This window comes from Heterodontus francisci, chromosome 7 (genome assembly GCF_036365525.1).
Source record: "Heterodontus francisci isolate sHetFra1 chromosome 7, sHetFra1.hap1, whole genome shotgun sequence".
NCBI lineage: Eukaryota > Metazoa > Chordata > Chondrichthyes > Heterodontiformes > Heterodontidae > Heterodontus > Heterodontus francisci.
In genome coordinates, this window is record NC_090377.1 from 97098556 (window position 1) to 97112693 (window position 14138).

Here is a 14138-nt window from a genome sequence, read left to right on the forward strand (position 1 = left end):
GGAGTCATGAATGGTGCTGAACATTGTGCAATCATCAGTGAATATCCTCACTTCTGACCTTACGATTGAAGGAAGGTCATTGATGAAGCAGCTGAAGATGGTTGGGCCTAGGACCCTACCCTGAGGAACTCCTGCATTGATGGCCTGGAGCTGAGATGATTGACCTCCAACAACCACAACCATCTATCTACCTTTGTGTTAGGTATGACTCCAACCAGTGGAGAATTTCCCCCGATTCCCATTAACTCCAGTTTTGTTAGGGTTCCTTGATGCCATACTCAGTCAAATGCTGCCTTGATGTCAAGGGCAGTCACTTTCACCTCACTTCTTGAGTTCAGCTCTTTTGTCCATGTTTGAACCAAGGCTGTAATGAGGTCAAGTGCTGAATGGCCCTGGCAGAACCCAAGCTGAGCGTCACTGAGCAGGTTATTGCTGCGTAAGTGCCACTTGACAGCGATGACCCCTTCCATCACTTTGCTGATTGAGAGTAGACTGATGGGGTGGTAATTGGCTGGGTTGGATTTGTCCTGCTTTTTGTATACAGGACATACCTGGGCAATTTTCCACATTACCAGGTAAATGCCATGTTTGAAGAGGAAACCCCTCCTAGGGCTGGGGAGGGGTTGGAGGGTGAGACCACAACAGATGATTAAGCACATGTTTTGCAATTTCAAGATCTACCTGGAAATTTTAAAAGAATAGTTGTATTTGAAATTTCTTCTTCTCCCTTTGCAATGAATGATGTAAAGTTCAAAGGGTACTTGTACCATATCAATGTATGAGCCTAGTCATTGTGATTTGGCAAGCTATTTTCAAGTGGAAGCCATCAGAGGATCCTAATCCTGTTGAAATTGGATAATGTGTTTTCACAGGCATAAGTCAGGAATGGGAATGCTTGTTTTTTTTTTTCCTTCCTGCATAACTCCAAGAACTAAGGCCAACTTTAGCAGCCCAATTGTTGTCTTCCTAAGATTTGCTAGCAGACTGGGGATTGAACTTTGGACCTTCCAAAGTGATAATGGCTTAATGCTACACTATTTGCTATGATGGTTTGACATTTTATTCACCCCTTAGTAATACTATTACTTTCCTCTGTCTATCCTTCAATAGATTTTGTACATGTCAATTCAACTCTTAGTGAAGAGATCCATTTTTAGCTGGCTGGATGAACTATTGATTATTGAAAGCAAAATACTGCAGATGCTGGAAATCTGAAACAAATACAAGAAATGCTGGAATCACTCAGCAGGTCTGGCAGCATCTGTGGAAAGAGAAGCAGAGTTAACGTTTTGGGTCGACCCGAAACGTTAACTCTGCTTCTCTTTCCACAGATGCTGCCAGACCTGCTGAGTGATTCCAGCATTTCTTGTATTGATTATTGAAGACAACTGGCAACCTTTTCATGCCTCAGTACTGTCAGCATGCTACTGTCAGCTGAATCATGTCAGATGCTTTGGGATTGGAAAAGGGGTTGAACAAGAGTCCACAATTTACCCGTCTAAGAAGCCTCCTTATGAAATGGCCATACAGAATCAAGTTGAGTTTCTGTTCATATTAAGGGAAATGGTAAAGGATAGAATTTTGAGATTTTGTTCAATTTCTAGCTGTACTGAGCCTTAATGGACCTAAAATGAAATGGGATAAAATGGTTAAGTATGGAGGGAGGAATTTGAACCAAGTCAAACTAACATTTTGTTTTGTCCCATTTACGGTGTAACAAACTGTATGCCAAAGCTCGCTCTTTTGTACAAAAGAATACAGCCTTATTGTCATGTTTAATAACCATAATATATATTTCCAGGTATCTGTCATCTTGTGGCATTTTAATGAACAGAACTCCAGTACTCAAGACACAAAGACATTGCTTTACACAACAAAGAAGTTTTTTCAACCTTGCTGGGCCGCTAATAAATAAGAAGAAAGAGTATTCTGAGAGACGCGTAATGGGGTTCGTATTTTAAATGTTCTTAATGAAGACTTTGCGTTTGTTTTTACAAAGAGAGGGACAATACAGACATTGCAATCGTGGAGGTGGAGTGTGAAATGTTAGATCAAATTAACTTAGTGAGAGAGGATGTATTAAGGGGTTTAATATTATTGAAAGTGACAAATTGCCAGGCCTGGATGCAATTTACCCTAGGCTGTTAAGGGAAGCAAAAGAAGAAATAGCAGAGTGTCTGACTGTCATTTTCCAATCCCCTCTGGCTACAGGTATGGCGCCAGAGGTCTGGAGGACAGCTGATGTCCCATTGTTTAAAAAGTGAGATAGGGATAGACTGAGCAATTATAGGCCAGTCAGCCTAACCTCAGTGGTGGAAAGATTATTGGAAAAAATTCTGAGGGACAGGATAAATTTCCATTTAGAAAGTCATGCATTCATCAAAGATAACACGGATTTATTAAGGGAAGGTCGTGTCTGACTGGCATTAAATTCTTTTGAGGAGGGTCAGAGAGGGTAGTGCATTTGATGTAGTTTATATGGATTTTAGCAAGGCTTTTTACAAGGTCCCAAATGGCTATGGTCATGAAAATAAAAGAGCATGTGATCCAAGGCAAAATGGCAAGTTGCATATATATTGGCTCAGAGGCAGGAAGCAAAGGGTGTTTTGTTGACTGGAAGGCTGTGTCTAGTGGGGTTCTACAGGTTTCAGTACTAGGTCCCTTGCTTTTTGTGGTATATATATCAATGATCTGGACTTTAATATAGGGGGGAGGATTATAAGTTTTAAGATGATACAAAAATTGACACTGTGGTTGGTAATCAAGAAGATAGCTATAGACTGCAGGAAGATATCATGGACCAGTCAAGTGGGCAGAACAGTGGCATAGAAACAGAGAAAATAGGAGCAGGAGTAGGCCATTTGGCCCTTAGAGCCTGCTCTGCCATTCATTATGATCATGGCTGATCATCCAACTCAGTAGCCTGTTCCCGCTTTCGCCCCATACCCTTTGATCCCTTTAGACCCAAGAGCTATATCTAACTCCTTTTTGAAAACATTCAATGTTTTGGCCTGGACTGCTTTCTGTGGTAGCGAATTCCACATGTTCGCCACTCTCTGGGTGAGGAAATTTCTCCTCATCTCAGACCTGAAAGGTTTACCCTGTATCCCTAGACTATGATCCCTGGTTCTGGACTCCCCCACCATCGGGAACCTCCTTCCTGCATCTACCCTGTCAAGTCCTGTTAGAATTTTATAGGTTTCTATGAGATCCCCCCCCCCTCAGTCTTCTGAACTCCAGTGAATATAATCCTAATCGACTCAATCTCCTCCTACGTCAGTCCTGCCATCCCAGGAATCAGTCTGGTAAACCGTCGCTGCACTCCCTCTATAGCAAGAACATCCTTCCTCAGATAAGGAGACCAAAACTGCGCGCACTATTCCAGGTGTGGCCTCACCAAGGCCCTGTATAATTGCAGCAAGACATCCCTGCTCCTTTACTCAAATCCTCTCTCTATGAATGCCAACATACCATTTGCCTTTTTTACAGCCTGTTGCACCTGCATGCTTACCTTCAGCAACTGGTGTACGAGAACACCCAGGTCTCACTGCATATTCCCCTCTCTTAGTTTATAGCCATTTAGATAATCTGCCTTCCTGTTTTTGCTACCAAAGTGGATAACCTCACATTTATCCACATTATACTGCATTTGCCATGTATCAGCCCACTCAATAAACTTGTCCAAATCACCCTGAAGCCCCTCTGCATCTTCCTCACAACTCAGCCTCCCACCCAGTTTTGTGTCATCTGCAAATTTGGAGATATTACATTTAGTTCCCTCATCTAAATCATTAATGTATATTGTGAATAGCTGGGGTCCTAGCACCGATCATTGTGGTACTCCACTAGTCACTGCCTGCCATTCGGAAAAAGACCCATTTATCCCTACTCTTTGTTTCCTGTCCGCCAACCAATTTTCTATTCATCGCAATACACTACCCCCAATCCCATGCGCTTTAATTTTACATGCTAATCTCTTGTGTGGGACTTTGTCAAAAGCCTTCTGAAAGTCCAAATAAACCACATTCACTGGCTCCCCCTCATCAACTCTACTAGTTACATCCTTGAAGAATTCTAGTAGATTTGTCAAGCATGATTTCCCTTTCGTAAATCCATGCTGACTCTGCCCGATTCTACCACTGTTCTCTAAGTGCTCTGCTATAAGATCTTTGATAATGCATTCTAGAATTTTCCCCACTACTGACGTCAGGCTGACTGGTCTATAATTCCCTGCTTTCTCTCTACCTCCATTTTTAAATAGTGGTGTTACATTAGCTACCCTCCAATCTGTAGGAACTGTTCCAGAGTCTATAGAATCTTGCAAGATGATCACCATTGCATCCACTATTTCTTGGGCCACTTCCTTAAGTACTCTGGGATGTAGATTATCAGACCCTGGGGATTTATTGGCCTTCAATCCCACCAATTTCCCCAACACCATTTCTCTACTAATACTGATTTCTTTCCGTTCCTATCTCTCACTAAGCCCCGTGTTCCCCAACATTTCTGGTGTGATATTTGTGTCCTCCTTTGTGAAGACAGAACCAAAGTATGCATTTAGTTGGTCAGCCATTTCTTTATTCCCCATAATAAATTCCCCTGTTTCTGACTGTAAGGGACCTACATTTGTCTTCACCAATCTTTTTCTCTTCACATACCTATAGAAACTTTTACAGTTAGCTTTTATGTTCCCCACAAGCTTGCTCTCGTACTCTATTTTCCCCTTCTTAATCAATCCCTTGGTCCTCCTTTGCTGAATTCTAAACTGCTCCCAATCCTCGGGTCTGTTGTTTTTCCTGGCAAATTTGTATGCCTCTTCCTTGGATCTAATACTATCTCTAATTTCCCTTGTTAGCCATGGTTTGGCTACCTTTCCCATTTTACTTTTGCGCCAGACAGGGATAAACAATTGTTGCAGCTCATCCAAGCGCTCTTTAAATGTTTGCCATTGCCAATCCACCGTCATCCCTTTAAGTAAAGTTTCCCAATCTGTCATGGCCAACTCGCGCCTCATACCTTCGTAGTTTCCTTTACTAAGATTCAGGACCCTTGTCTCAGAATCAACGATGTCACTCTCCATCTTGATGAAGAATTCTATCATATTATGGTCGCTCGTCCCCAAGGGGTCTTGCACCACGAGATTGTCAATTCTTCCTCTCATTACACAATACCTAGTCTAGGATGGACTGTTCTCTAGTTGATTCCTCAACATATTGCTCCAGAAAACCATTCCGTATACACTCCAAGAATTCCTCCTCTACGGTATTGTGACTAATTTGATTTGTCCAATCAATATGCAGATTAAAGTCACCCATAATTACAGATGTTCCTTTATCGCATGCATCTCTAATTTCCTGTTTAATGCCATTCCCAACATCACCAGTACAGTTTGGGGGTCTATATACAACCCCCACTAACGTTTTTTGCCCCTTAGTGTTTCTCCGCTCTACCCATACAGATTCCCCATCGTCAGAGCTAATATCTTTCCTCACTATTGCGTTAATTTCCTCTTTAACCAGCAATGCTACTCCACTGCCTTTTGCTTTTTGTTTGTCCTTCCTAAATACTGAATATCCCTGGATGTTCATTTCCCATCCCTGGTCACCTTGCAGCCATGTCTCTGTAATCCTGACCTTATCATACCCATTTACATCTATTTGTGTGAATAATTCATCCACTTTATTGCGAATGCTCCGCGCTTTAAGACACAAAGCCTTAAGGCTTGTCTTTTTAACATTACATGTCCTCTTCCCAATATTTTTCACTGTGTCCCTGTTTGATTCTGGCCCTTGATTTCTTTGCCTATCACTTTTCTCATTCCCCTTACTGTCTTTTGTTCTTGTCTTTGAACCCCCCCCCCCCCCTCCTCTGACTCCTTGCGAAGGTTCCCATCCCCCTAATGGAGTTCAATCTGGAGAAGTGGTGGGTGCGTGGAATGCACTGCCAGCGGTGGTGGTAGAAGCAGATACATTAGGGACATTTAAGAGACTCTTGGATAGGTACACGGATGATAGTAGTATGAAGGGTATGTAGGTAGTTTGATCCTAGAGTAGGTTAAAGGTTCGGCGCAACATCGTGGGCTGAAGGGCCTGTACTGTGCTGCACTGTTCTATGTTCTAAGTGTGAGGTACGGCATTTGGGGAAGACTAACAAGGAAAGGGAATATACAATAAATGGTTGTTTACTGAGAAGTGTAGAGGAACAGAGGGACCTTGGAGTGCATGTCCACAGTTCCCTGAAGGTGGCTGGATACGTAGATAAGATGGTCAAGAAGGCATACAGGATAATTGCCTTTATTAGCTGAGGCATAGAATACAAGAGCTGGGAAGTTATGCTGGAACTGTATCAAACACGAGTTAGGCCACAGCTTGAATACTGCTTGCAATTTTGGTCACCACACTATAGGAAAGATGTGATTGCACTAGAGAGAGTATGGAGGAGATTTATGAGGATGTTGCCTGAATTTTAGTTCTAAGGAATGGTTGTATAGGCAAAGGTTGTTTTCTTTGGAATAATGGGGGCAGAGGGGCGACTTAATTCAAATGTAGAAAATTGAGGGGTCTCGATGGAGTGGATAGGAAGGCCCTATTCTCCTTGGTTGAAGGGCCCATAACCGGGGGGCATAGATTTAGGGTAAGAGGTAGGATGTTTAGTGGGGATTTGAAGGAAATTTTTTCATGAGGGTGGTGGGATCTGGAACTCACTGCCTGAAAGGCTGGTACAGGCAGAAATGTTTATAATGTTTTAAAAAGTACTTGGTTATGCATTTGAAGTGCTGTAATCTACAAGACCAAGAGCTGGAAAGGGGTTTAGGCTGGATCGTTGCTTGCTGGCCGGTGTGGACACGATGGGTCAAATGGCTTCCTCCTTTGCTGTAAATTTCTATGATTGTAAATTTCTTTCTCCACTTGTACATTAGTTTTGATGGGAAATTTAATTTTAATTCCTTTTTTAGGTTTTCTATGCTGGAAATGTACAATGTAGTGTCTGGTGTTGCTGACTACAAGCATTTTGTACCATGGTGCAAGAAATCAGAAGTCATATCTAAACGCTCAGGGTATGCTAAAGCTCAACTCGAAATAGGATTTCCACCAATAGTTGAACGGTACACATCGGTTGTGACCCTGGTACGACCACATTTAGTTAAGGTAATGTTTCAATATTAGTGTTTTTTTTGTATATTTAAAATGAAACTTATTCACTTGAGACTTATGGTTCCTTGTTGAGAGAGGTATTGGTCAGCCTCGCAAGACCTCTCCCAAATGGGCATTATTCATGTCAGCCTTGACAGTGCAATAATTTGCCAAGTCTTAATCGTTCGCAACTCTTTTCAATTGCCTACTTCATCAGGAACAAGAACTATGGTTGAGTTCTCCCCCGCCACCACCCCTCTTCCTGACCCGGGGCACTGAGGTCAATTGTAGTATTTCTGTCACCCCAGCTGGCTCAGCACAGATGGCTGATCAAATCCAGAACATTCCTGGTTTTCATCATTCAGCTACCCACTGGATAAACCACAGCCATCAAAGAGGATTATAATTACCAATTCTGTTATGTATAAAACAAAGACAGTGAAGTATGATCCAAGTGTTTTCAGCCAAGAAAATCTTAACATGGGCAGTGATCCGAAGTTCATTTTCTGCATCAAAATTACCTAAATTCCCCCAATTTGTCTTTTTAAAATCGATGATTTTTATTTAATTTCAATAAGTTGAAGTATATAAGGTACAGCTAATGAAACGTAAGCTAATGCAGTGATCAGTCATCTTAGATTTGAGTTACAGATTGAAATGCACTTCCACACTTTTTTTAAAATTTAGACCATCCCCATCTCTGTGTTCTCTGTATACTTCTGGAAGTTCCAACTTTTGCCCAGACATATTTTGATGCACCATTCACTCCAGCACCAGACCAAATGCCATTCTTTGTGTGACAGTAAGTGTTGGCTGACTGTTCAAGAACAGAGTGCATTACAATGTAACCTGATGCTCTCTACACCCTATTCCCAGAAAAATGCACTTTATAACAGAAGTCATTGGATAGTTATCAGGAATAGGAAACCTAAATGATTCTTTCCCCTCTCTAACCCAAGAACACAAGGGCCAATTATACTACTCCAACTCCTAGTCCTGGCTAAGATCAACTAAGTCAGAAATGCAACCTTAGCAGACGCACGGGAACACCACCACCTGCAAGTTCCCCTCCGCGCCTCACACCATTCTGACTTGGAACTATATTGCCCTTCATTCAGTGTCGCTGGGTCAAAAACCTGGAACTCCCTTCCTAACAGCACTGTTGGTGTACCTACACCCCAATGACTGTAGCAGTTTAAGAAGGCAGCTCACCACCACCTTCTCAAGGGCAATTAGGAAAGGGCAATAAATACTGGCGATGCCCACATCCTATGAATGAATTTTTTTTTTTTTAAACCTGAAACCACCTGATCTCTATGGCTCAGCTACTCCCTTTATCAATTGACCCATTGCAGGTGGTTCTTATTTTTTGTTTTGTTTTGGGGAGTTGTTTTTCTTCTGCCCCTGCCCCCTCTAAATTGGTAAATTTTTGATTTAAAAATTTTATGCTGTAGCTGAATTGTTGCATTTAGTGACATGTACCAGAAAGAAGAATCTAGGTTTCCACCCTCATTTATTTTACAATTTCCCCTTCCTTCATTTGCACCATGCAAGTCTTCGACAGCAGTGTTGACTTGGGACCTGCTCCCACATTTCTGTCAACCCCACTTGGAAAACAGCTGCCAGAAGGAGCACAAGAGATGTATGAGGTGATTTTCCTAGTGTTTATTTTCCTCCTTATCTCCGTATGAGGAAGAACCCTGCTCAGATCTGTTCCACTTTGGTGATGTAGTTGCAACTTCCTTTATGGAGAAATCACAACTGTGAACGGTATCCTACCATTCTGGTGTGCAGCATATTGAAGCACTGCACATTTTGCTTTCCTGCACCCCATTCTGACCACCGCCTACTACCCCAATTCCTTTTATGTCCATGTAGTTTAATCATTAGGCAGGAATTGAGGATTGTGTTTTTGCAGGACGTTCTATATCCCACATACATATTTGTAAAATAGCTTTGGCAGAAAGACCAGCAATGTGGGCTGATGTACTTTAGACCTCTAAGTTGGGAAGATCACTGATTTGACCTGCAAATGTGACCAGAATGAGCAGGAAGGAAAATGGAAATGACTGCCAATGCGGGATACAGTAGTGTAGTGGTTGCGCTACTGCACAAGCAACCCAGGAACCTCAAATTCATATCCAACAGTGGCAAATTGTGAAATTAAATTTTGGTATTTTGTAGGCTGGCACTCCTACCTGGTTTACTTGCAACTCCAGTCTGCACTACTTGGTTGATTTATTCCCCTGCACACGCACTGACGCTTGACTCTTAATGTGTAATAAAAACAGTTTCTCATGGCAGCAAAGGAAGGGTAATAAGTGCAGCCTTGTCTACATCTTGAACAATTTTCTTTTTAATTAGTACAATGTGCAGGCTTTTTAAATGAAATGTATCGATTTAAAGTGAAAAATCTACTGAATTATGGTGCTTATGTTTTCACACAGCTGACATTCTTACTGTTACATTCATTGCAGGCCTCTTGTACAGATGGGAGACTATTTAATCATTTGGAGACAAATTGGCGATTCAGCCCTGGAGTTCCTGGATATCCAAGGACCTGCACTGTTGACTTTTCGGTAGGCCACGTGAGACTTGCTTCATATACAGTTTTAATTTTCGATTAACACTAATCTTTCATAAATGAAATAGCTGTCAATTCTTGAACGACTGATTTAGTTCAGCTCATGTACAATACTTTCTAATATGTCCTGTGCTATCCAGATTTAATCAGGGGAATATTTGTTCTTCCTCATTTGTCCTTTTACATTAATTTTTTTGGGCCTATTAAAAGGATGGCTAAATGTATGAATTTGAGAAGAACAAGAAAAGACCATCAGACCTGTCAAGCCAACGTGCAACTTCGCACTCTATTCACTCATCCCTGAACCATCTTATCATTTTAAAGAGGAAGAAACATTGGAAAATTCCTTCTGCCTTTTAAAACAATCAAATTCAGCAGCTTATGACACTTCACAATCAACTAAACCACACCCCCCGCCACCACAACTGGAGATGTACTGTTCTCTTGGGAACATAGCCAGTTCCCTTTTTAAAGAACTAATGTGACTCCATACTCAGTGTATTCCTTGACCGTCTGTTCCAGAGGACAATTATTCTGTGAAAAGAAATACTTTTTGGCATCAAAATCTTTGCCTATGGATTTTATATACATGGCAATTGACCTATCAGCCATACCCATTTCAAATAACCAGACTGTATCAAAACTTCAGTCATATCCCCTGTAAGCATCTTCCTCCAAAGTAAGTAACATTAATAATAGAGCTTACCCTCATAACAAAGCTCTAAGATACAATATCATTCTGATTACCTTTCTCTGCACCCTCTCAGGTTCGCTGAAATCTTTTGGTATTTAAGCATATACCAGACATAGTTTTTCACACAATGGCCTTAGCGATACAACCAAAAACCCTATTTGGTACATCATGCTGTTTTCACATCTTTAACAAGTGATCAGTGCTTACTTTCAGGTTCCTCTTACTTAATCTGTTAATGTTAACAAGTACCCTGTAAGAATAAACATGTCTGGCATGCCAATGCACTTGCCCATGTTAAATGACATCTGCCACACGATGTCCCATTGATCTAATTTGACCTTTATTCTACTGATTTAGTTTGAATTACTGTATTCTCAAATTTAAGGAGATGGGGAGGGACAAGGTCATGACAGGATTTAAACACAAAGATGAGTATTTGAAATCTGAGGCATTGGGGCCAGGCTGCAATGTAGGTCAGTAAGGACTTTGGTAACAGGGGAGTGGGACTGAATGTGAATAGGATAGTTTTAGATGAGCTGAGATTTACAGAGCATGGGAAGCTGGCCAGAAAAGCATTGGAATGGAGTCTGGAGGTGGCACAATCATTGAGGATTTCAGGGGCAGATGGGCTAAAGCGGTTGAGGTTATGGATGTGGAAGTAGGCAGCCTTCTTCTCCTTTCTTTTTTGGCCTCCTTGTCTCTGGAGACAATGGATAAGCGCCTGGAGGTGGTCAGTGGTTTGTGGAGCAGCGCCTGGAGTGGCTATAAAGGCCAATACTAGAGTGACAGACTCTTCCACAGGTGCTGTAGAAAAAATTGGTTGTCGGGGCTGTTACACAGTTGGCTCTCTCCTTGCGCTTCTGTCTTTTTTCCTGCCAACTAAGTCTCTTGGACTCGCCGCACTTTAGCCCCGCCTTTATGGCTGCCCGCCAGCTCTGGCGATCACTGGCACCTGACTCCCACGACTTGTGATCAATGTGACAGGACTTCATGTCGCGTTTTGCAGACGTCTTTAAAGCGGAGACATGGACGGCCGGTAGGTCTGATACCAGTGGCGAGCTCGCTGTACAATGTGTCCTTGGGGATCCTGCCATCTTCCACGTGGCTCATATGGCCACGCCATCTCAAGCGCCGCTGACTCAGTAGTTGTATAAGCTGGGGATGTTGGCCGCCTTGAGGACTACTGTAATAAAAGCAAAATACTGCGGATGCTGGAAATCTGAAACAAAAACAAGAAATGCTGGAGTCACTCAGCAGGTCTGGCAGCATCTGTGGAAAGAGAAGCAGAGTTAACGTTTCGGGTCAGTGACCCTTCATCGGAAGAAGGGTCACTGACCCGAAATGTTAACTCTGCTTCTCTTTCCACAGATGCTGCCAGACCTGCTGAGTGAATCCAGCATTTCTTGTTTTTGTTGTTGAGGACTACTGTGTTGGAGATGCGGTCCTGCCACTTGATGCCAAAAATTCTCCGGAGGCAGCGAAGATGGAATGAATTGAGACGTCGCTCTTGGCTGACATACGTTGTCCAGGCCTATGATTGAGATTATTTGGTCTATGGTTCAATTGTGGTCAGATAGAAGAAAGATGGTGGACAGCCTGGTTCAGCTCAAGAGTAGTTCAAGTGGAAGGTTGCAATTGGTGGTCAGGTGCTAAAGATGATGGTTTAAGCTTTCCCACAGTTTAACTGAAAGAAAATTATACCTCATTCACAAATCTGGATATCTGACAAATTGTGTGACAACACAGAGGCAATGGAGAGATTGAAGGGAGTGATGGGGATGTAGAACTGTGTATTGTCAGCACACATATGGATGTGTGCCGATGTCATTTGGATGGGGGAGTGGAGGTGGCAAAGAGATTTGTTTTGGAGTTTCCAGAGGTAACTGTTGGGAAGAGAGCTTTAGCTCTGGCTCATTTTGAATAAGCAAGTGTCACCAAGTGAAGATCATCCCATTTGAGCTGGACAATAGAGAATAGGCATTGAAGGAGGATGAGAGATAATGCTCTACAGTTACAGTCAAGGAGGATGTTTTAGTTTGGTTCAGTGCTGTAACAGGGACAGAGATTTAAACATGGAGTTGCAAGAAAGGGGTATAGATTTGGGAGGCAACGTTCAAGATCAGTGAAGAGGGAAGAGAGATTTGAGATTGGGTGATAGTTTGAAAGGATATGTGGATCGAAGGATACATTTCGAAAGTGGAAAAATCTGTAGAATGCCCTTGGTGTTGATGGAAATGAAATTGATTTTAAAAAAAAACGTTCTTTTAAAGTCCAGTAACTGGATTTAAGAATCAAGATCAGACACAAGAACCCAGTGGCACTGATTATTGTGTTCTCACATTTCAAAGTCCTAGTGTGGCACAGTTGACAATGCTACCAGTATTCTAAGTAAATAAATGTAGATAAGTAGATATCTTATGTTCTTATGTGGTTTGAACTATATAGAATAAAGGGCCCAGTGGGACTTAACTAGGCAGACGTGGGAACTACAAATGCCCTCCGTTACCAAGGTAGAGAGGGGAAAAAGTCGTCAAGAGTTTGTATCCTAAAACTTAGCCAGTCATCCCTTCCCCTTTTTAACTGGAATATATGCAGATACGATGGCCTTATGATTGAATAGCCTCTCAATACTCATTCCTGGACTTGCACATGAGAAATGGCCAAAATGCTGGATGATTGCCAGTGCCCATAGAAACACATCCTAGTGTGAATAACTGGATTCAGTAGGGGAGGGAAAAGAATTTGAGGGGGAATGTTGTGTCTCCCAATATACTCAAATCTGGATTTTCTGTGATCTAAAGAGAAATCATGTATTCCATGAACTTGTGAACTACCCCCAAAAGAACACAGCAGATGCATCAATTAGTATTTCCAACCTCATCTTAAAAGGAACTGAAAGTAACCATTCTTTTCAAAATGTTCTTTTATGGGATGAGCTGAAGAGGGGCATTACATGTAATCTTTGTAGGTTGTTTCCATCTGTTAGAAGCAGCATCCGCATTCACATCAATGTTTGGTGCCCTGGAGGCATGAGATTTTTCCATATGAGAAATTCCAAAAAAAGCTTCTATAATGCACCCATTCCCATTTTTGTTTCAGGAATCTTCTGTGCTCAAGACTGTTAAGTTTCAATGGCATCAGGTCCCTCTTGCACAACCCAAAAGGCTCTGTAAGCTCCTTTGAATATTAATTGCTTAGGAGCATTGAAATACTTTGAAAATACTAAAGGAAGGCAATATCTAATTCAAGTACTTCCTCAGTTTACAATATCTGAAGCACTTTCACTCACTGGCTATGATTTATTTAGAAGAGTTTAGAGCTGCAAAGTCTGGTGGTATTTCTTTGCATGTGATAGACCAAACCTGTTCGCATACATTCATCATACAGACTACAGTAAATCAAGATAATGCCCTTTCTGATGAAGGGCCACTGACCTGAAACGCTAACTCTGTTCTCTCCACAGATGCTGCCAGACCTGCTGAGTATTTCCAGCATTTCTTGTTTTTATTTCAGATTTCCAGCATCTGCAGTATTTTGCTTTTATAATACCCTTTCTAGCTTGTTAGCCAACATTTTAGCTCTTACAATCTGCATTGAAAATATAGGTCTTCACTACTTACATAGTGAAGGGTCTTTTACAAAAGAAATATTATATACAGTAGACAGTTTTTTCTGTAACTTGCGTTACAATCTGATTAAATTCTCACAATGGGAACTTCTATAAATT

At 41.7% G+C, this 14138-nt stretch overlaps 1 protein-coding gene across 2 annotated transcripts in view; it reads left to right on the plus strand.

The window, feature by feature from the left end:
- coq10b (coenzyme Q10B) overlaps positions 1 to 14138 on the plus strand; it is a 31554-nt gene that overhangs the window by 10885 nt on the left and 6531 nt on the right. For both annotated transcript variants that reach the window (XM_068035697.1, XM_068035698.1), the window contains exons 2-4: positions 1802 to 1948; positions 6956 to 7148; positions 9611 to 9712. In XM_068035697.1, coding sequence (XP_067891798.1) covers positions 1802 to 1948; positions 6956 to 7148; positions 9611 to 9712 — 442 coding nt within the window. The remainder of the gene's footprint in view (positions 1 to 1801; positions 1949 to 6955; positions 7149 to 9610; positions 9713 to 14138) is intronic.